Source organism: Penicillium soppii, assembly GCF_028829465.1.
Source record: "Penicillium soppii strain IBT 18220 chromosome Unknown utg000004l, whole genome shotgun sequence".
In the NCBI taxonomy this organism is placed as follows: Eukaryota; Fungi; Ascomycota; class Eurotiomycetes; order Eurotiales; family Aspergillaceae; genus Penicillium; species Penicillium soppii.
The window spans coordinates 2,995,945-3,019,300 of record NW_026643234.1 but is presented as its reverse complement, the minus strand read 5'-3'; the positions used below and the strand labels follow the sequence as shown (position 1 = coordinate 3,019,300).

The 23,356-nt window shown below is 48.7% G+C and overlaps 5 protein-coding genes across 5 annotated transcripts; 3 read left to right on the top strand and 2 right to left on the bottom strand.

The window, feature by feature from the left end:
• Positions 1–262: 262 nt before the first annotated feature.
• Positions 263–9,304, top strand: atmA (DNA-binding protein kinase TEL1; the record flags this gene model as incomplete). The annotated part of the gene is made up of 7 exons (XM_057240056.1): positions 263–378; positions 434–4,019; positions 4,085–6,564; positions 6,615–6,999; positions 7,090–8,148; positions 8,270–9,227; positions 9,285–9,304. 7 exons carry the CDS (start codon positions 263–265, stop codon positions 9,302–9,304), a joined length of 8,604 nt encoding a protein of 2,867 aa, XP_057099351.1.
• A 544-nt stretch (positions 9,305–9,848) lies between these two features.
• N7529_004528 (zinc-dependent alcohol dehydrogenase) lies at positions 9,849–11,061 on the top strand (the record flags this gene model as incomplete). The annotated part of the gene is made up of 3 exons (XM_057240055.1): positions 9,849–9,976; positions 10,024–10,229; positions 10,289–11,061. 3 exons carry the CDS (start codon positions 9,849–9,851, stop codon positions 11,059–11,061), a joined length of 1,107 nt encoding a protein of 368 aa, XP_057099350.1.
• Positions 11,062–11,987: 926 nt separating this feature from the next.
• N7529_004527 (uncharacterized protein) lies at positions 11,988–12,734 on the top strand (the record flags this gene model as incomplete). Its single annotated transcript, XM_057240054.1, has 1 exon — positions 11,988–12,734. One exon carries the CDS (start codon positions 11,988–11,990, stop codon positions 12,732–12,734), a length of 747 nt encoding a protein of 248 aa, XP_057099349.1.
• A 2,842-nt stretch (positions 12,735–15,576) lies between these two features.
• N7529_004526 (uncharacterized protein) lies at positions 15,577–17,098 on the bottom strand (the record flags this gene model as incomplete). Its single annotated transcript, XM_057240053.1, has 3 exons — positions 15,577–16,593; positions 16,701–16,781; positions 16,919–17,098. 3 exons carry the CDS (start codon positions 17,096–17,098, stop codon positions 15,577–15,579), a joined length of 1,278 nt encoding a protein of 425 aa, XP_057099348.1.
• Positions 17,099–19,460: 2,362 nt separating this feature from the next.
• N7529_004525 (uncharacterized protein) lies at positions 19,461–22,901 on the bottom strand (the record flags this gene model as incomplete). Its single annotated transcript, XM_057240052.1, has 2 exons — positions 19,461–22,589; positions 22,641–22,901. 2 exons carry the CDS (start codon positions 22,899–22,901, stop codon positions 19,461–19,463), a joined length of 3,390 nt encoding a protein of 1,129 aa, XP_057099347.1.
• Positions 22,902–23,356: the final 455 nt, after the last annotated feature.

Sequence of the window (23,356 nt, the reverse complement as noted above, 5' to 3'; positions counted from 1 at the left end):
CATAAAAAAGGCTTTGAATTAGATGACAGTAATTTGGCAAAGAAGCTAGTAGTAAGACCTTATTGATTGGACACAAAGAAGATTACATAGGTATCAACAGAGCTGAATATGACGGCCAGGCGGTATGTTGGGCGGTGGATGCTTTCTCAAAATGGTAGCCATTGCATTGGGGCGGTCAACAAGTACTGCCATTCCACCAAACAATCGCCTATCAACACGAAGTCAACGACAATGCTTTTGTTCCCACTCTCTATCATTGACAATGGGGGAGGTTTTCCTGGATAAAACAATTAGCCTTCTGTCATCCGACAAACAGAAGACCCGCTTGGAGGGCTTGGCAGATCTCAAGCATATTCTTCAACGGAACAAATCGAAATTGTAGGTGCCAACTGAAGCTTTCTTGTGTTTGACCAATGGAATTAATACTATATAGACAAACTCTCAATGACAAGGCTTGTCATAAGATCTTTGAATCGCTGTTTCGATTCATTTCAGCAGAGAGGGCAACATACAACAAAACCCAACCGAGCTCCAGAAGCCCGTCTGCACTACGACTGTCAACATGTGCATCTGTAATTCGAATTGCGGTTGATCTCTTTCTAAGAAATCTGAGGATAAGAACTGTTCGTGCCATTATCGACCACATCACAGAAACCATACCAGTCCCTGGGGAAGGTTTATGGGAACCACTGAACCTGGATTATACCAAGTGCTTGGCATCACTTTTGCGCTATCGACCTCATACTGAACATCTTGACCAAGATGATTGGGATAATCTCATTGGGTTTTGCCTTGCCAGTGTCGGTCTACGGGATAATGAAGAGAGTCAGCTCAGCATCCGAAGTGGTCGGTGTGTTACTGATGACATAGATGCCAGTGACAGCCGCTCGACCCCTTCCAGGATGACGCCTGGCCCGGTCAACAGAGAAAGACATCGCGGCAATAGGAATTCCGTTGAAGAGGTAATGGTTTGTATTCAGCTTTTGACGGCAAGCCCGAATGCTCCCCAGACTGCGGCCCAAAACATATTTGACAGACTAGTGGAATTCGTCGAATCACCTTCCATAAGCGTCGCTGGGAATTCTCACCAGCTGGCGTTCAGTAGCATCAATGCAGTCGTTACAAAAGTTTTGTTTGATCAGTCCAAGCTTGTCTGTTCGTCCATCTTGGGCTTGGTTCCAGTAATCCGACGCCTATGGGCCACCACTAAATTGCAGACTCTGAAGGATGAGTTGCTTGTGACTTTGATGTTGTCCATGATCGTACTGGTGGATGCTGCCCATAAAGATCCGTCCGAGTCTTTGGCGCATGATATTGAGGAATTGGCAAATATGCTCCATTCGGAATATGTGAAACGTTCTGCAAAAGAAGTATTGCAGATCGACGAAACAATTCTTTTCCAGAAGAACGACGCAGCATGCCAAAGGCCAGTATATGGGCCTCGTCTTGGAACTCCTAGATCGGAGTATAACTGGACGGTCATATGGATGATAGCAGAGCTACTGAAGCTCTCGGAGTATATCAATAACCGTATCAAGGCAGCTGAGTCTCGCGAGGGCTCCAACAAAAGACAGCGATTCAACTCTGAGATTCAAGACATCTTTCGAGACTCAATATCCGCGACAGGCACAAGAAGGATATGTGCATTACAACTCGTCCCATTTCTTGAACCCGAAATCGACATTGAGAACAAGGAGGCTTATCTTAAACGGCTCATACTAAGCATCTCCGACGACAACAGCACTGTGTCATCATGGACAATGGTTGCATTGACCAGTATTGCAAGTGGGACGACTGCGAAATTGCCAGAGATAAGAGCTCATTGGCCACGAGTAGTTGATCTAACTACACGTACATTCTCCTCTCCGGCGACTTCGAGGGTTGCTTGTAACCTCGTGGATATGATCTTGCAATCAGACTTATTGGAGTATTCGGTGGCTATGGAAACGATTCGGTCAATACTGGGCTCTACAAATGGCCCGTCCGTGATCTCAGATTCGTCTCTGAGATTGTGGGCATTTATCGCACGTACAAGAACACAACTCGATTTGGGGTCGGCCCAAAAAGCTTCGATGCAGATTTTTGGCTGGTTAAGGGAAGTCTGGGCTGTCGGTATGACCGACCGCATTCAGACAGCTCGAGTAGCTGCATATGCGCGGCCTCTGGACTTGCTGGACCTTTTCTTATCATGCACTAATCGTTCGTTCGTCATTCCCCGCTACCAGCCCAACGGGCCAATGGGACATATCGCCCGAAATTGGTTCTTTCTCCATGAAAATCGCGAGTTGTTGGAATATAGCTTCCATACTGGTAGTGCTGCTGCCCACCATGCCAATCCATGGGGGTTTCAAGAAGCATGGATCTTGGAGCAATCATCTCGGCAGGACCCAGATGATACAGTGATATTAGATTTGCTTCGACTCAGATCTGAATCTTTCTTACAAGTGTGGCATGCCATGATCGAAGAAAAGGCCCATATTACCTCAGAGAGCTTACAAATCCTGACGTCTTTCTGCGTTGTAACATCTCTTTTCATATCATGTCTACCCCAATCATCCGAGACTAGATCGCAAGACCTCCGCCAGAACTGCTCAGGTTTGTGGAACTCTATTTGCGAGTTCTTGGCAGGCCATGAGCCTACCCTCACTCAGTCATGTTTAGAGTTGATCTCGCCGCTTCTCGGTCCTTTGTTGAGTTCTGAAACTCCCCCTGCCATCCAATTGGGTCTTCAGGGGCTTGTCACGCCTTTATCAAAAACACTCGAGCATTTCCGCCAGAGCTCAAAAATTACATCTTCAGAAGATGCCATGGATTTGGACGACCGACTCATGGCTGATAATACTTCGATGGACATCGATCAAACAATCCTTGAGATAAACCGGACCTCTCGGTCTGTTTTCTTTGATGCAGCCACATACCAACGCTGCGTTGCCATCCAGTTATCGATATTCCTGAGCATTCATTCATATTCCAGTTCAGGGAGCTTGCAAACTTCATCTATTATTGAGTACTTAACTGGCTTGGATGAAGCTGATATATTGTCAGCCCAAGCGGTCCTACCCAAAATCTTCCGACATTGCTCTAAATTGGCGCCTTCTGAACTCCTCTCTGTGTTGGAAGACCTAGGTGAAAAATGTCTACAGTCTTATGAAATGGAGAGGTGTGAGGCTTCGCATTGCGTTTGCATTCGCATGATGGCCAGTTTCGTTGACTCCTGGACAAATGGTCCTGACCACAATCTGAACGAATCAGCCATGGACTTGTATAACTGGTTCATCGAAGTGCTTCTATCTCGAAAGCAGGCTTCCCCTAGGGTCTACATTGCTCTTGCCGAGCTCATTCAGGATGTCCTTGGCGCATGCCCCTCATATGGTAGCCAGCAGTCCCTTCCGTCACCGCGAACAAGCCTCTTCACGATTCTCCGCGAGGGCGATGTTCAAGTCAAATTCAGTGTTGCAAAATTCATCCCTGCTCTATTTGAGCGTTTTCTTCTCAAAGATCACGATGCCATCTTCGACGATGTGCTGGAAAGCTTACCTCGAGATCCGGAATGGATTGAGGGAATTGCAGTCCGCCTCTTCGTGCTCTCTCAATTGGCTTCCAAGTGGCATACCTTGCTGCGAAGAAGCATCTATCATCTCTTTGAAACCCCGGCTCAAGTTGCACCCTCACTATGGTATGCTGAGAAATGCATGAGCGTAGTCTCTCAGACTCTTGGTCTTCAGGACACCAAAGAACTCTTCCGGCTTTTTTCTTCTCAAATACTCTATACGTGGACCGAGACACAGAGTATAATGTCTATGCCTTTCAGTATTTTCGGTTACGACAACCTTCGAGAGATGCTACTAGATGTTAAGGACGAAATTGTTGGACAAATGACGATGCGTGCCAAGGAACAGGACATAATTGAACTCGCCAAGTACCTGGAAATCCCCCATGTCGAGCTCTTGGTGACTTCCTTCCACAAGGCTGAAGCATACAGCATTGCACGGGACATCAGCACTCCCCGGGTCAAGGCAGTCAGCCCAAGGGTGTTGAAATTCGTTTACGAAAATTGCTTGGTGCAGATCAATTCATGAAACAGGTCGAGCGCCAGTTCCCATCAATAATCGCTGACTTTTTCAATTCGCTTGACTACTATGATCAAATCGAAAGAGCATTCTCAAAGCGTACAAACTTTGGATATGCTCTCGATATTCAGACGCAAATTCTCAGCAAAAGTGCGTCTCAGAGTGTACTTCCAGCAAATCAACAACCTTCATTCCGGGCACGTTATCTCCTTGATGAACTTGAATTTCTCTGCAAGCGCACCGGGTTCGAATTTGAATCAATATGGACACCTTCGCTGGTCTCATTTGTCTGTCGTTCACTGCTCGAATCCATACATCCTGCTCTTGGCTCGCTCCATGCTTGCTCGGTAATTCGCAAAATAAGGATTGTCGTCTGCGTAGCAAATTCAGTTATACTGCGAGACTACCCTTTAGAGATGACCCTCAGCTCTTTGCGTCCATTCCTCGGTGATATCCATTGTTCTGAGGATGCTCTTGGCGTTTTCTGGTACCTACTTGAATCAGGGAAACCTTATCTTCAAGTAACACCGGGATTTGCCGCAGGAATAGCTGTCTCAACACTTGTTACCCTCCGCGCATTGTTTTCGTCGTCCCCAGAAAACACTACTCAGGAATCCCAGCTTGCAGCAGTTCAATCGAATGCGCGAATCTTTTACCATTGGCTTGTGAAATTTCTTGGTGATCTCCGTTTTTCTAATTGGGACGAAGCTACGAAAGGGGCATTTGATCGGCTAGTTTCTCTGGCCGAGAAATTCTCAAGCTCTGGAAGCTCTTCGATGGGTCAGGTCGGGAAGGACTTGGTCTTTGAAGTACTCAAGGATCGCGACTCTGCAACATCGCTACTCAGCAGGCCTGTGGCTGACCTCGTCTTGTCGCTTCTATGCCCTGAATTTGAGCAGATACCTGAAACTTGGGACAGGGCTTTGAACGACGATGTGGATCCCGCCTCCCATGTTGTCTCGCTATGGCACACACTCCAGAAATTCAATGGAGGCTCTCAGTATCGGCTTTGGGCCGCCCGGGTTATTGGAAGATCTTTTGCTGCCACTGGAAAGATCAATCAACTGCTCCTGCGCGAGCAAGATCTGTCTTTGTTCCAGTTCCCCGAATCTTCCCTGTCGGATGACATTCTGTGCTACTCCAAAGCTAGGATTCTTCGAGTGCTTTGTGGCATGCTACATAATCAAAAATACGATGAAGCTGGTCTTGTCGAGCATACCTTGCAGCTGATTGTCAGCAGCATTGCTGAGTTTCCAGATTTTCAAGGCTGCGGCGAGGTCATTCCCGAGCCTCTCATGAAAGCACTCATTTGGAGCCCGTACACATGTCCCGCCATTCCGCTCTCACCTTCGGAGCAAGTAAGGTGCAATACTGCCGCGACGAGTACATCAGGCCTTTCGGCCGCTGAATGGGCACGCAACGTCTCCCTCTTCTTGTCCAATGCTGGTTTGGAGGATCCAGTCATCGGCTCCCTTCGTAAGATTCTCAATGTGACCCCCGGCTTGGCGGTGCAACTACTGCCATACGTGGTCCATGATGTTTTGTTGTCAGAAAGATTTGACAAAGACGAAAAGGGAGAAGTTCGAGAGGCAATCTCCGCTGCATTTGGGCAGGTATTGTGCGAGATCAACGAAGAAACGCTATCCCACGCTCAACTTGTGATCAACTGTATTCTCTACCTTCGCAACCAACCTGTACCAAATGAATCAACCATTGTGCAGCGTGATAAATGGCTTGAGATCGACTTTGGGGAGGCCTCTTTGGCTGCACATCGATGTGGTCTACAAAAGACCTCGCTACTTTTCCTGGAGATTCAAACATCTAGGACGGTTTCGGGGTCTCGCCGGACATCTGTTATCAAATATGAGCCGCCGTCTGCTTTAATGCATGATATTTTCAAGAATATAGATGACCCAGACTTGTTTTACGGCATTCAGCAAAGCTCTTCACTGGCCAGTGTGATGGAAAGGCTGGAGTACGAAAGCTCCGGATTCAAGAATCTCCTATTCCAGAGCGCGAAATACGATAGTGAGATACAGATGTCCGACAGTGCACAGTCATACGGAGTGTTGAAAGCCTTGAACTCAACTAACCTTCAGGGCATTGCCAATACCATGCTCTCTTCGTCCAGCAGTGCAAACGACGCCTCTGTCGCCTTTGAAAGTTCTTTGCAAGCAGCTACCAGTCTCCAAAAATGGGATATACCGGTTTCGCCCTTGGACTCATCGCCATCGGCTACTGTATTCCGGGCTTTCCAAAGTCTGAACACGTCGGGTTCTCTGTTAGAGGTCAATGAGTCGATTGATACTGGTCTGTTGACGATTTTGAATTCTCTCGTCCATACCAGTCGATCTTCTATACAACTGCGGGATTCGATGCGAGCACTCGGGATCATGACTGAAATGAGTGACACTTTACACGCTTCCTGTTCTGAGGAGATAACGGCAGAGTGGGACAAGATCAAGGCAAGAGGCAGCTGGCTGAAGACCGAAAGGTGAGTCCCTTGTTGTCATTGATTATAGTGCTGCATACTGACTAGAACAGCTATCATGAAGTTGGAGAAATTCTGTCGTGGCATGAGGCATTGTTTTCATCAGTCAGGAAGAGCGATATTCTCAAATTACAGACGCAGCTGAGCCTTGAGGAGTCGCGCTTGCTGGAGGCTAAGGTCATCCGTCAATCTTTGGAGATCACTAGGAGCCACGGCATCTCTCAAGCATCGCTGAAGTCTGCAATCAATCTCTCGAAGCTCGCTGAGCCATCAATGGGTATTAACATAGATGGAGCTGCAAAATTCGACCTCGCCAATGTCCTCTGGGATCAAGGCGAGATGACTGCATCCATTCGTATGCTTCAACAGCTGAAGGGTCAACATGATATTCCCAAGCAAACGATTCCGCTCAGCCGGGCTGAGCTGCTTGTCACCTTGGTAAGTCACATCTGTTCCATCCTTCGAACGCCTCATTGAATAACTTTATTTAATTTTTCCTGGGTGACCCCTGGACTGACGTCTTTATAGGGTCATCATGTCGCAGAAGCACGCTTGGAAAAGCCCGATTCTATTCTCCAAGAATACCTTTACCCTGCAGTCAAAGAATTGAAAGGGAACACGGGAGAAGAGGCCGGTCGGGTCTATCATGGATTCGCGACGTTTTGCGACGAGCAACTTCGCAATCCCGATGGAATTGAAGATTTCAAACGTGTTGAACAATTACGGGATCGCAAGGAGAAGGAAGTCAATGGTCTTGAAGACATGATGAAGAAAGCCGCCGGCAAGGAGAGAGACTATCTTAAGAACTACCGTGCCAAAGCAAAGCAATGGTTCGACCTCGATGACCGGGAGTACCAACGTCTCTTGCGAAGCCGGGAGGCGTTCCTTCAGCAATGCCTCGAAAATTACCTTCTCTGTTTGCGGGAGTGCGATACCTATAACAACGATGCTCTGCGTTTCTGTGCCCTCTGGCTCGACAAGTCCGCCAGCGAGATTGCCAACTCGGCTGTGTCTCGATACCTCGGTGATGTCCCTAGCCGCAAGTTCGCGCCCCTAATGAACCAGCTTTCCTCCCGTCTGCTTGATGTCTCCGATGACTTCCAGATACTGCTTACTGAGTTGGTATACAGGATCTGTGCTGATCATCCTTTCCATGGCATGTATCAGATCTTTGCCAGCAGCAAGTCCAAGGGTGGTAAGGACCAGTCCTCCGTCTCGCGCTTCCGTGCTGCAAACCAACTGGTCGATCGTCTGAAGAATGATGGCAAGATCGGATCGACTTGGGTTGCTGTCCACAATGCCAATATCAGCTATGTGCGGTTCGCCGTCGACAAGCCGGACAGCAAATACAAGAGCGGTGCAAAGGTCCCCCTGAAAAGCCTGGCAACTGGCCAACGTCTTACTCAAGATGCTGTCACTTACAAACTACCACCGCCTACTATGAAGATCGACCTGCGTGTAGACTGCGACTACAGTCGTGTCCCAACCATTTCGAAGTTTAACTCGGAGTTCACAATTGCTTCTGGCGTTAGTGCTCCAAAGATTGTCACTGCTGTTGCCTCAACTGGTGAAAGTTATAAACAGCTGGTAAGTCTTATTTCTGTTATAATCACTATCTCCAGTGGTATTTTCTTGGTCATCTATATACTTTAAACAAGATATTACAAAACGAACGCTTCACTTTGTTCCCTCGCTGATCAAACTACAGTACAAGGGCGGAAACGACGATCTGCGACAAGACGCCATCATGGAGCAAGTATTCGAGCAAGTCAGCAGTCTTCTAAAAGATCACCAACCCACACGCCAGCGCAAACTAGGTATCCGAACCTACAAGGTTCTCCCCCTGACGTCTAACGCCGGAATCATCGAGTTCGTCCCAAACACCATCCCTCTACACGATTACCTCATGCCAGCGCATCAAAAATATTTCCCGAAAGACATGAAACCCAACTCATGCCGAAAACACATTGCCGACGTTCAAAATCGATCGTTCGAGCAGCGCGTCAGGACCTACCGCCAAGTGACCGAGCACTTCCACCCAGTGATGAAGTACTTCTTCATGGAGAAGTTCAACAATCCAGACGACTGGTTCAGCAGACGGTTATCATACACGCGCAGCACAGCTGCGATCTCGATACTCGGACACGTCCTCGGGCTCGGCGATCGGCATGGCCACAATATCCTTCTGGATGAAAAGACCGGAGAAGTGGTGCACATTGATCTCGGCGTGGCGTTTGAGCAGGGTCGCATTCTACCCGTTCCTGAAGTTGTTCCGTTCCGCTTGACGCGCGATCTCGTGGACGGGTTTGGAATCACCAAGACCGAGGGCGTTTTCCGGCGCTGCTGTGAGTTTACCCTCGAGGCACTGCGCCAGGAGTCGTATAGCATTATGACTATCCTTGATGTGTTACGCTACGATCCTCTGTATAGCTGGACTGTTTCTCCGCTGCGCATGAAAAAGATGCAGGATGATCAGGCGGCTGGCGAAGGGCCTCCTGTCTTGCCTGGTGCGGCTGACGACTCCTCAAAGAATGAACCCAGTGAGGCTGACCGCGCTTTGACTGTTGTGGCCAAAAAATTGAGCAAAACTCTCAGTGTCACTGCTACTGTGAATGAACTTATTCAACAGGCCACTGATGAGAAGAACCTCGCTATGTTGTATTGCGGTATGTCCTATGTAGTTTATTTGTTATGCATCAACCACCTTACTGACTTACTTTTAGGCTGGGCCTCATATGCTTGAAACATTGAATGGTCTTGGTATTTTTATTGTACATAGCAAAAACGAAAACAAACACGTTACCTCAATGCACATATTGCCCATGGCCCTATGTTTTTTATTTTTGTCTAAATGATGCTTGCCTAGTATGAGGACCTTTGGGGAATCTCAGATCTATAGAAGATTCAGATCTATAAAACACCGATGTGTAAGCTTCACTCCAAATTCCCGATATCAATGTCTTCAAATTTAAGTATGTAGTCAAATATAGGCAGACATGGGCAGAGATAAACCAATATAAGCACAACCGAGGTGCTCCCCTTTCCCCTCCTTTTAAGTTGAAGTATGAAGTCATGATCCGAGGCAGGTACTATGCGCATGTGTGACGATCCCGACTATCCGAACATTTCAAAGCCCCGCCATTCGTTCTCCCCGCATATCCCCTCACTTGCCGCAGGTAGATAAGCTGCATATCATGTTTGGTCCATTCCTTTCAAACTGTCCTTTAAACAATCATTTGGGCAATATCTGATCCAATTCTATACAAACTACCCGTAACTATATCATAATGGCCGCCGCTCCTGAGATCCCCAAGATGCAGAAGGCTATCATCTATGACCAGCCCGGCACTGTCTCAACTAAGATCGTGGATCTTGAGGTACCAGAGCCTGGTACTGGTGAAGTCTTGATTAATCTGTATGTCAACCATGGTCATTCATAGTAATGATACTTACAAGTAACAGAACACATTCGGGCGTCTGCCACTCCGACCTCGGAATCATGGAAAACACATGGAAAGGCCTCCCAGCCCCAACCCAGCCAGGCCAAGTAGGCGGCCACGAAGGCGTCGGCAAAGTAGTGAAGCTCGGCCCGGGGACAGAGTCCTCAAACCTGAAAATCGGCGACAGAGTCGGCATCAAATGGATTTCGAGTGCATGCGGACACTGCCGTACGTCAACATTGGTCCCAAACCCCCCAAAAACCTGCAATTCAATCTAACCCCTCCAGAACCCTGCCAAGCCAGCACCGACGGCCTATGCTTCAACCAAAAAGTCTCGGGGTACTACACCCCAGGAACATTCCAACAATACGCCCTCGGCCCAGCAAATTACGTCACCCCAATCCCAGACGGCCTCGACTCAGCCGCAGCAGCACCGCTCCTTTGCGCCGGCGTAACAGTCTACTCAGCGCTGAAGCGCAGCCACGCCCGCCCAGGCCAATGGGTGGTTATCTCCGGTGCCGGCGGCGGATTGGGCCACATGGCCGTGCAGCTCGCGAGTCGGGGTATGGGGCTGCGGGTGATTGGGATTGATGACGGCAGCAAAGCGGAGCTGGTGAAAGATTCCGGCGCGGAGCACTTCGTCGACATAACGCAGTTCCCGCGGGACGACAAGGGCGCGGCGCTGACGAAACACGTGCAGGCGTTGACGGATGGGCTGGGCGCGCATGCGGCGATTGTATGCACTGCTGCGAATGCGGCGTACGCGCAGGCGCTGCCGCTGCTGAGGTTTAACGGGACGCTGGTTTGTGTCGGGATTCCGGAGAACGAGCCGCAGGCTATTGCGACGGCGTTTCCGTTTGCAATGATCAACAAGCATACTACTATTACGGGGTCGGCGGTTGGGAATCGTAGGGAGGCTATTGAGACGATGGAGTTTGCTGCTAGGGGGGTTATTAAGGCGCATTATCGGGTTGAGAAGATGGAGGCTTTGACGGAGGTTTTTAAGGAGATGGCTGAAGGGAGGGTCAAGGGGAGAGTTGTATTGGATCTTTCTGGTTAATGTGTATGTATATATCTGAAGTGTATATATTTGAAGTATGTACTGGAAATATATGACAGACTCTCTTCTATTACTTGTACAGTTTGGGGATTTTGTGTACCAATTGAGGTTATGATTACTCCAAATTCACTTTATCATCATCAACAATCATTTCTGATCATGAATTCAAAGGGAATAATTAGAACATGTCAAAACAGAAACGAGGTGCTACATATGTACTAGATTTCCAAAAAAACAAAAAAATTGACCGACGCAGGGATCGAACCTGCAATCTCTTGATTCGTAGTCAAGCGCCTTGCCATTGGGCCAGCCGGCCTTGATGGAGTATTCCAGCCAAGCTGTGTTATATAAGCCAGAGTACATCTGCAGGTCCAAAGCTAGTGCTCAATCGTGAATATCGAGCCAGCGGATGCTCAAGCAGCAACTAAATCTTAGCGTTATCTTGTTTTGGACTTCTTAATCAAGCAACCCCTCCGCTCTGCCTGAAGCTGCCAGCCGGTTATATTTAACTTTATAAATTTGCGAATACTCCTTCCTTAGAGTTGTCTTGTAGTTTAATAAAGAGCGGAAGAGGGAAGAGGGAAGAAGAAGAAACTGATATATGATCCTCGAGGAAAAAGCTGTAAAATTACATGCTTCCTACGTGTATTCATCCATGTATCCATGGAAGTGCATAAGATAGACCTGTGGAACCCATGGCTAGGCCTTCATACATTTCCCAAAAGAGATTCGGTTGGCCTCCGACATCTATTTTGTTCTAGTGCTTGACTCATAGTTCCTACTTATCTTACTTTCTACTCATCTACACAGATTATACAATTGACAACCCTCAAACAAAAAATTCGACCTGAACACTTAGTCAGAAACCACCAGAAACAAATACTAACAAAACGACGACGACGAAAATGCGTCACACTCAACAAGACATGTTGACAATCCCACTAACCCTCGATTCTGAGACGATCCCAGCAGAGGAACCACGTATGCCACCGATTCTTGCTTACAAAGGTACTAACTGGAATCTCTGGATCGAGAGCATCGAACAGCATGCACGATGGAGAGGTGTATGGCCGTACTGCAACCCCAGCCTTGCAGATCAGGTTTACCCTGAGATAGAGGAGCCCAGACTACCGCCCACACTCCAAGCGCGCCCCGGGGCAGCAGATTGGAAGGACTTCGGAGCCGAGCACTTCGCTGAACTTTCTATGTGCCTGGAGAGGTATCACCAGGAATATCGTTGTTGGGCGACGATCCAGGTTGGTCTTCGGGAGATGTCGAACCTCATCCGATCCCATATCGACTGTTACCTGCAGTATATGATTCAGGAGTATCCTCCGGGAGAAGAGCCAGATGCCTCGATTCACCCGAGAGAACTGCTGGCTTCCCTGATTGACATGCGTCGGTCCTCTTGTATACAAGACTTGGAGCCGGTGTGGGACAAGGTTTTGACGCTAGCTAGCAACCCGGCCTTGCATGAGTTTTTCGAAACGTGGGGAATCTTTATTGAGAGATGTTCTGAGTTTGTGAGTGATGAGATCGATTGGAATGATGATGTGCTTCGTGATGTTTTAAGGAAAACAGCGGGTCGACGATGGTGTCGCATGTCTCTTAGCGAGCAGCCCTGGTTCAAGGAATGTCAGTTCCCACATTTCTCTGAGCAAGAAGAAGAATAAAAATGTGCGGAGCAGGTTTGTTTGGGATTGGAGAGAAGAGATTTGCTATATTGCGTTATATGAGTTGATTCTACGTGCCCAGGTGAGAGATGGGCATTTGTGTTATATTGGGTTATTGTTTGCTCTTGCTTCGACAATTTATTCGAGGTACATCTATCACGACAGGAACATGCAGGCTTTGCTACCCATGACATACCATATCATTACGCAGGGGTTCCAGGTTATATATCAATTAACATTATTTACTTTCCTAATGTAGTCCTTTGAGCACTAGGTGACTTAACTCTAAATTATTGTTCATAAGAAACATCCATTACAGGGCGACAGGGTGATGAGAAAGCAATCATGTTTACCGAGTACAACGCTTCCACTCAAGGAATCGTGAGATTCATCGCTAATTTGCTATGTGAGCTAATGGTTTATATTTTCCCGTCAATCGAATTCAGGTTTGTATAAGTTAGATCTAACAGACTACGGGCCCCGGCACTAGACTCATTCTGTTCCATCAATATAAATTAGCAGGAGAGTTAAGGCATATGAAAAGATTGATAGAAAACCTCAGATATGTAGGAAGATGATCAAGAGCAAAGATGCAGAATCCCGCCAGACTTTCTAGTCATGCAGTACCAACATTCAAACATTGCACATGTTTTTTCCTTCTCAACTTACGTCTAGCACCCATGGACCTGGTCACTTTCGCAACAACATAGTCCTTGTACATTCAACCTTATACCCACCGTCGCTTATCTCAGTGATCAACCAAGGCATCAACAATGCATTGCAGCCCAACATAAATTTTCTCAAGACCAAAATTTCAATAGCCACCTATTCCAAATCACACTCCCCAACAACCAACCAGCAAAGCACACAAAGCCATTATCAGCTTAAAGATCTGCCACAACGATCCACACCAAAAGCCAACTAGCCCAACACTAACCACACTAGTTCCAAGACGACCCAGGAAAGCTGCCGTGTGCACGGCCCAGATCCAGTGGGGTTTGACTAACCCGGCCCAAACCCGGCTTGGATCCGAGGCCTATCCTAGTCGCACATCAAAATTGTATGGGGCAGAATGGTTAGACGAAAACGTGGCTTGTCCACTTTCGCCCCTGTTTGAGTGTGAGTTTTGGATTTGTCTCATATGTACATACTCCGTAGGGGTGGTAGTCTCATTCTTGGCACTGAATGTGCAACGCACTTGTATACCTAGGTTGTATAGTGGTATATTGTGATCGATACAGAGCTATATAACCTAAAAACCTAACTAAATAAGTACAATAGTATTGTATAGTAAGTACTATTGAAGTTAATATCCGCGGCATTTAAAAATAAGATGCCGAGCATCTCCGAGATCCGATGAATGTATTCCGTGTGCTCCATAGATCCAGTAAACATCTTTGGTTATAGAAGAGAGTACAAAAGAAAAAACCAAAAAAGAAAGTGGTTCCAGAGGGGGTCGAACCCTCGACTTTGGCGTTATTAGCACCACACTCTAACCAACTGAGTTATGGAACCCAACTGTATGGAAGGGTTTGAAAATTTATATTTATAAAGCAATCGCTCTTCAAGGCCTATCAAGAATACCAAAAAAGGGGCTCTAGAGGGTCAATCTCAACTTTGACTCTAACCAACTGAGGAATGGAACCCAATTATTTGATGTAGAATTTGGCTTTATCATGACCCAAATACCAAGACCCCGGGACTTGGTTCTTAGATAGCGCACTCGTAAAGTATACGTTGTATAATAGTGAGTGAGACCATGCAGAACTATTTATAACCTACAAGTCTGAATAAGAATAAGTACGGAGTACAACAGTGTTATATAGTAAGTACTTTTGAACTTAATGACGAACCTTACAGCTCCGCGGCATTTAAAAAAAGATAGCTAGCATCTCCGATATCTGACAATGTACTCCGTACTCTATGTGTACTCCGTAGAGCCAGTAACCATCCTTATAAGAAGGAAGGACAAAAAAACCCCAAAAAGGAAGTGGTTCCAGAGGGGGTCGAACCCTCGACTTTGGCGTTATTAGCACCACACTCTAACCAACTGAGTTATGGAACCAATGATCGATGAGTCCATTTCGTTTTATTATGTATTATATACCAAGCCGATAAGCCTATATGTTTGATTACGTATTACTTGGTCCCGAGGTTACCATTACCTAGCTAGATAGCTACTTCGTACTGGTAGGCACAATCTTCCGAGCCCCATTTTAGATTTTTGGTATGTGTGGGTGACCCACTCTCTACCGAGGGATGTCCCATGGAATTTTGACTCGAATCGGACTAAGTTACCCCTTGGAAGTGCTGACATGTCCATGGTCTCAGCCTGTACCGTGGATCCGGATTCCCAGACCATAGCACTGGGATTTCATGTGATGACCCTTTTTCATGGGAATGGTATTTGCCTTCAACGTGGTCATACGGTAGGATTGATATTTTCGACCTTGGAGCCTTGTTCCCGAGTTTTGGTATCAATTGTGAGTCTTGGTACTACTGCTGCTTCCGTGGACTTGACGGTCCAGGTTATGGTTTTTGGTGGCTATTCTGAGTATCCATGGTGGGACAGACAGTTCACGTCATGATAGCTTGAATTTTGTGAGATGGGGACCTGATGAGAACACAGTGAAAACACAGCTAAATAACAGCTCTCATAATCATATGTATGGACATCGAAACACGTAGTTGACATGATATGCAAAAAAAGAACTGACGTTCTTCGCTGGAACATGAAGTCATAAAATGCAGGGGGTATTGCAATGGATGAACATAAACACGATAACCTCCCAGAACAATAAAAAGCAAACGTATGAAGAATATCCTCGGTATCCCGTAGAACTCAACGGGTGCGTTTCGAATAACCCCCGGAGCCCCCATTCCCAGCCGCGGGTCGTTTCTGTCCCGATCCCATCACTCCAGCAGACTCAGCAGTGCGTATCAAGGAGCCAAGATGAAGAAGATATTGTTTGGGGGCACGGTTGACTTCGATCTTGCGAAGGATGTCGCTCAGCCGTTTAACGAATTGATAAAGATCCACCGGCGGCAGAGAATCAAGCGCGCGAAGAACAAAGTGCCGCGCGTCTGTTTCGGAGTCTGTTTCGACGGACCCTATAAGCAAATGATACAGATTGCGCTGGTCTTCGTCTTCGCCATTGAAGGAGTCACGGAAGCGGTTTTGTTCGAGGGGATCGTTGTTACGAGCCACTACAGACTCCAGTAGAGACACGAGGGCTTCGGCGGCGCCCTCGCTGCCGTGGGGACTGCGGGCTGCAATGTTGGCTGCGATGCGGGCCACTGAATGCTGGAGTTGTAGCACGACCTCGTCAACTCCCATGAGACCACCTGAGCTCGTAGGGTCGGCATGTGGCTCAGGCATGGTGCAGTAGCGGTCGAAGTCGGCTAAGAGTCGACGGGACTGGTCTTGGACTTTGTCGAAGTAAATGGCCGCACACGCACCTGCTGGCATTGCCTTGCACAGACTGTTGAAAACTCCATCATCGTGCACTGCCAGCCGGAACATTGTAGCCTTCAAGTCTCCCTGTACAACGCACTGCTCTGCGGTGCGCGCTTGCTGGGTCGTTTCATTCAAGTCTCGCCGGAAGTCTTCAGGAAGGGTTTTCTGGTCGAACGCAGAGAGGATGTCTCGGACCTTTTCGGTGCGCGTCATTCCTGTGCCTGTGTCATCGCCCTCGTCCCGTAAGTACTGCCACTTAAGCTGCGTGGCAACGGCCTCCAGCCTGCCTTTCAAGAGCTCCTCTATGGGTGGAAGGCGTTCCGGGCGTCCGTCCGGAGCCAATGACACTTCCCTCGACTGAGGATCTTGGATAAAGCAGCTGTGCAGTTGGTCGACGAGCCACTATTCAGGGGCTAGTATCAGCGTTTTTGGCTCTCTAGTTTTCCAGACATGAAGCCCAGGCATGAGATCTAGTTTTTCACCTCATGCCTAGCCCAGAGCGTACTCACAAAAATGTGCTGACACGCCCCCTCTGGATGACCCTGGAAGCCCGAGCAGGTACAAGTCGCCGAGTCCGAGCCAATGTGGACCTGTGGCCGATCATGTAGCTGGAAGACATACCCGGCGGAGGTGGAACGACAGTTGACTACGTCAAAGCTGCCCGTCAAGCCCACGAAAGCCCTGGCTTCAGATTCAGAGTCCAGTTGGCTCAGATCGTAGGTGATACCGGAGGGAGCGAGGACGGATACGCCAGTCGATTCTTCCGACTCGCCTTCGTCACTGCTTTTCTCTTCCCCCCCTCCTCCCCTTCCTCGCTGGAGCTCTCCACCGACGAGCCATCCTCACCCTCGCTGTCGTGGGAATGATGGGGCTGCCCGCGGGCAGGCAGGGCCGTCGAATCAGGCATATTTCGACCGATGGAGAGTCTGTGGAATTGGCGTGTAGGAGCGGACATGGCGAAAAAGAAAGAAGAAGGCCTTCAATAAGAGGGGATGTTCCTGTCAGTACACAGAGTTCTTCCGACCCATGGACGAAAGCGGGTACACTGAACCATGGATCGGGCTTCCCTGGCGCCCGCTTTAAATAATTAGTGACTTCGCGCTTTTTTTCTCGCATATCTTTCGCTTTCACTGCGGAAAATTCGATATGATTCACATGTGCATCACCATGTTTTGGGGTACTTTTTTTAATCAAAAAAATAACTCTCCCTTTGTCTCCAATGGCGCTTAGTGCGAAACATCGGTAAGTGGCGAAGAGGGTGCTCGATTGGGGGTATGCCGCAGGAGAAGGGATATGATGTCTTAACAAGGCCGCACCATTTAATTATGCCTGATAACCTCATTGATCAGCATCGTGCAGCGCACAGACACTCACTAGGGAATATGATCTTATGGGAAAGATCTGGGGTCTGGTGGCTGAGACTCCCGGGCACAGGTCGGCCCCGGGGCAGGGGATACGATTTGAGAGTCTAACGCAGATAGGTTTTCCAAAAGCGCTGAAACAGTGCTAAGAAGCATACATGCAACCGTCAAAGAATGTACGATGTAATAGAGAGTCGACATAAAGTTTAAGTCGGTATGTTTGTTGATCCCCGAATGTCGTATGGGTTCTACTATTGGCCAATGCAGAACTTGCACAGTAGACGATGTTGGCCAGACGGAATTGACGGAGGAGAAAATCCCGGGCAGATAACAGGACAGGGAACTGCTGCACCTTCCAGAAAGGGTGTCAATATCTGGAGACACAACACCACGATCGTCGCCCAACCGAAATAGAAAATGGGAATTCTTTCGGAGCTCCAGAACGATATCACTTGGATCCACCAATGGAACAAGACCTTCTTCGTTGGTCACAATTGTACCCTAGCATTTTGCGTGGTGGAGAATTGCTAGGATACCATCAATCTCCGGATAGGTCGGGGAACCCAAAGGCTCTTTTTTGCCCGGAGCCGCAGCTGGACCACGCAACATCCATCAAAGAAAATTGAAACACACTAAGAACCTTTGGTAAAAAACGTGGCCAACGTGGTTGAATGTGACATATCGTTGCATACGAGCAGGGGTAAACTGACCAAAACGTTCAGCGTATCCCGCGTATCTCAATCTCCCAAGGGTCGCCCAGCCGACGGAAATCAAGTCCAGCCGCAACATGTTTGTCGCCGCATCATCGTTAGTGTCGCCGCATCAATGTTCCATCAAGGTCAATGACAACAGAGACCCACCTTGCATATAGCGCTGAGAGTCACGATTGGATCCAGAGAAAACCGAGTGAGAAGACCAGCCCGGTGGACCAGTCCTGCGTGCGCAGAATGTTCCTTCGGCTGCGGGGAGTCGATCGATATTGTTTCGCCAGACAGCGAATGCGGACTTGCGCGCAGGAGACAGCTCAGCGCGCAGGAGACAGTGCGGCACAATGAACCTGCCAGATTGGGTATTGGAGTTGAGGGTTATGCTGCCATCCCTGCAAATTAATGCGGCCCAAGCACCTGGAACAGTTCTAGGGCAGACAGTTTTGACTGCGCAACGTTGATCGGCAGCTTTTGGCGTCTAGTTTAGTTCGAGGGCTTGGCTGTCGTCTGCCAATCGCCATCCCGGGCGCCTGAAATTGGGCTCTGCTCTGGTCTGTGGTTTCACTTTCACCTTGACAGGGTAAATTCCAACTTCTACTTTGGGCTTTGCGATGGGTTAAAGATATTGTCCGTGCGTTATTTATTTTTCGTCCTGCATGAATGTTCAATCACTTGACTTATTTTGGCCCCGATGACGCAGCCACTGTGGCGCGATTCGATGGGCGATTCGGAAAACACCGGTTTCTCGCAAAGATGGGAGAGATTTGGAAGAGCAGAGGGATTGAAGGGTGGTGTGATAAACACAGTAAGAGGCTTACGGTGTCTGAAATTTTCAGGGAATTTGTGTGTAACAGGATAAATACTCCGGCACATTTTTTTGTTTCGAGCTCGGATTTAGCCTGGTTTCTTGAGGGATTTAAAGTACATGTAGACAGACACATTGTTTTGACTAACTAAATAGACCTTACATAGATCATAGGAAGAACTAGGGAGAATTATAGCTGTGTGTGCAAAATATTGCCATTCTCGCCTAGTCTTCATTCAACTAGTACAACTGCACAATGTGGGTATCAACTATGGAAATCACAAAACAAAGCTAAAGATAAATAGAAATGACAGAAAGGGTCTGTCAAACTTGAAGAAAATTCGTCGCATCATGGAATCCACCGTTCTGCCCGCTTCCAACGATAGGAGACAAAAATTAATGATTCCTAGCAGCATTGCGTTTCTTAGCTTCCTCCAATGCCCTCCGGAGCCTCTCTTTGTGCTCAAACTCGTCGTCAGAATGAGGACTCAAGGGCGGAGGACTCGTCGGTCCCGGAGCGGTAGTTGAAGGGCGAAGACTCAGAGGCAGAGGCACATTGGCAGGAGGACTGAGCGAGGCAGAGCGCTGAACCGGAGAACGCCGAGCCTCGCCCGGAGGGCTATTCTTCAAAGCCAGAAGCAGTTTCTCAATCGACGTCTTGATCTGCACAGGTCCTCTCTGAATACTCTGCAACTTCGAGTCTAGCTCACTTTGCATCTTCTCGTCCTCTTTCTTCTTCTCTTCAGCCAGCCGACGGAAAATTTCCGGGTCCGAAGTCGCATACCTCGCCTCGGCGACGGAGACCCCGTAGTCTGCGTCGTTGAGGGCCATGTCCGCAACCCCGGCACTGCGAAGAATCGCCTCCGAGTCGGCTAGGAGTGTTGCCGCGAAAGTCGCTGCGGACTTGAGAATCTGCTCGATTTCAGAATCTGGCAGGCCTGAGGCGCGCAGCGCGGCTGGGTCTAACCGCGTTGCTTTCAACGCAAGCTCGTCTAGGAGGCTCTGGTTCATACCTAGCCCGTGCAAGATTGCATCGTCGAAGGAGTCCATGAGACGGTTTGCGCGATCGTCACGGTCTTTGCATGCTTCTAGAATGTTGCGCCGTTCCATCTGGTCGAATTCTCCGTCTAGCTTTCGGAGACCGGGCATATCGCCCATGAATACGAGAGGGCGTCGCTCGGCTTTCTTGCGGCGCCGCTCACAGTCGAGTGCGATCTCGAGACGTTTCTGGAACCGCATCTCAAGCTTACTATGGATTTCGTTGACCATTTTCATGGTCACCGATGGGCTGAATCGCTCTGTGGTGGGGCCTTGGCTTTTCTGACTTTTTTGGTCGCGGTCAAGTTGGTTGAGAGCTGCATCGTAGGACTTGCGAAGTGACGAAATCTCCTCTTTCAAGTGTTCGTCTAAAGGGTTGAAGACCTGCTTGATGAAATCCTCCACTTCTTGCCGTTCCTCCTCCAGTTGAACTCGAGCTTCGGTTTGTCGAAACTCTTCCTCCAAGGTGTTGATATCCGCGTATCCGATTGATTTTTCATTGAAAAGATCATCGATGTGTTCCTCGGATTCTTCTTGACGAAGCTTACGTTCTTGGTCCAGCTTTTTCCGTCGGACAGACGCTTTTGCTTCCCACCGATCTGCAGCCTGTCGAATATACGAGAAATCATCAGGGAACTTTTCAAGACCTCCCCGAGTGGTGATGTGCCAAGGGCTTTCAGACTGGTTGTCCAGAGGTTTCCAAACCATAGTACGTAGATCCTCCACAAGACTAATAGGCCGGCCTTTCTGAAAAGCTTCTGGCAGTAATGCTTGCGGCGTAGCATTTCGTTCAGGAGGCGTAGTGTAAGCGACACTTTTGTGGCGAATGAGACCGAGGAAAGTCTCATCCTGTTCATTCAAAGTTGGAGAGACGATTGCAGGGTTAGATGTCGATCGAGTTGCGGGTATTGGCCCGTTCGACATAACTCGCCCGTTGACAGCAGCCTGCCGCAGATCGGAATACGCTTGGTAGGCTGGACGGTCAAATGTGAGATTATCCGAGCCTCGCTGGGGGCCCTCTGTGTACTGGAATGGAGTGTATATGGGCCTTGGAGGGTTTGTGGTCAGAGGCTCTAGGATCTGCTTCTGCGGATCTGCAGATATGGGAAACGATGAAACTCTTGACAGACTAGATGTTCGCTCTGGTCCCGAAGGAAGCGTGGACAAAGTGGGAGTATACTGCGAGTTCCGTCGCCCGGCGAAAATGGGGCGACCACCTGAACTGTACTCACTGGTAACATCATCATCTTCATATTCTGTTGTTGTAGTTGTCGCCGAGAGGAGCGGGTTATCTTCTGATGAGACTGGTATAAGTCCCGACTCGATAGGTGCTTTGGACTGGTTAGGAATTGGTGCTAACTGAACAACAGAGTCAGGAGCTCGCGGAGGCGCCTGAGCGATCTCCGGTTCATGCTCAATGCCATAAAGAATCTCCCGAAGCTTCATCTCCTTAGCCATAAACGCAGTGAAGATCTTGTACCGTTCCTCGTCCAAGTCGGCCACTGCCTCCTTGCGTAGCATGGCGACAAAGCGCTCTAAAGATGACTTGGACCAGGGATCCAAATCCTCAAAGGGATCAGGATTTTTCGGCGGAGCGGCACTTTCCGACCTTCCAATGACCCGTGCAGAGACACTGGAGTTCGATCGCAGATGCTCGGCAGGCGACGAGTTGACGTGCACCGACTCTGAACGCTCAATCGGGCTGGTTTGGGTAAATGGCCCGGGATTCTGCGACTCACCCGTTGAGCCCTGACGCTCGTGCTGGACTGGTTTCGGTGCAGGCGATATTGGTTGAACCCATGCATCGATCACATTATCGATAGTGTCCGAGCGCCCGACCATAGATATAGCAGGGTTGGTGCTGTCCATGCGAACCAACGGAGGCGGGGTTGGCATTCCCTGTGAGGTGCATGGACTAACCGGTGACCCAGCGCTATTTTGTCCTATCTGCGTCACCCCAGAAATGGTGCTGGAAAATGTTTCGGTTGTATCTGTTCTTGGGCGATAGTGCATGTCAGATGGGTTTGTCACGGGCACACTAGGCATACCGCTGGGCGCTGAAGACAGTTGGGCAGAGTCCTGTCGCGGAGAGGGCGTCCTCCGAGGCGGGAACCAAGCTGCATCGTCGAAATCTCCCGGGGTGGGACCAAGATGCTCCCAATCTGACGGTGTTCCTACGCCCAGAGCCGATGCGCCCGTGGAGGATGCGTTTGTGTTGAGCGGAGGCCGGAACGGGTAAGACCCTGTCATCGCAGCTGGCCCTACGCCCTGCGCGAGCAATGGAGGTTGCGCCGCCTGGCCATAGTGTGGTGTTGGCGCATGTTGAGGGATCTTGGGGGGCGGCGGCGGCACAGCGTTTATTTGTGTATATGCAGGTGGAGGCGGGTGAGGTTCGGAGGGTGGAATGAAGGGATGGTTTGCATGAGATAGGTTTTGCTGCGGTTGCGCGTAGTTGTATGATTGCTCACTGGTAGTTGAAGGTCGAGGCTATGCGACTGTCAGTTTTCCCGTATTTGACGCCTGAACTGTCAGCCTTACCGGCAACGGGGGGCCTTGATTTTGGTTGAACCGCACTCCCCACGTGGTTGTATCCGCGACATTTGGCGATACCCTCGAATTCGGACCCGGTGAGATCGGTCCATAAATGGCTGGTGTGTATGAAGCTTGCAGACGTGGTGGAGGAGGTGGTGGTGGTGGTGGTGGTGGAGGTGGTGGCGGTGGTCCTGGCTGTTGCGATGGTTGACCGAGCCTCCATTCTGGTTGTGATGAATGATGGGGACGATTTGAATCCCCATACATCGTAAGCAAAACAAATCCACAAAGACAAGAAATATCTTTAGAAGTGAAAGTGAAAGAGCTTTGAAGGATTCTGTGTCAAGGCGGATAGACTGGGGCCGGCCCCCAAAGAGTATACAAGGTAAGTGTCTGCCGCATGTTTACTTAGGTCATGAGGACTACTTAAGTCTACATACATACTTGTGACCTATATAATCGTACATATATATAATTGATATCGCTCTTTTATATCTACATATGCTCACATCCTCGGTTCTATTTCATCTGACTGTATACTCGAGCATTCGAGCATTTCGAATCACTAGTAGGGCTTCCTTTGTTGATTTCGGTCATTCTCTATGTACACAAATTTTAAAGAACATGGAACGATATCCCCTTTCTTTGTCTATTCGAGATTCTTTCAAATCTTAGATTCTTTCAGCATATATGTGATGAGACAAATCAAATACTTCTAGATA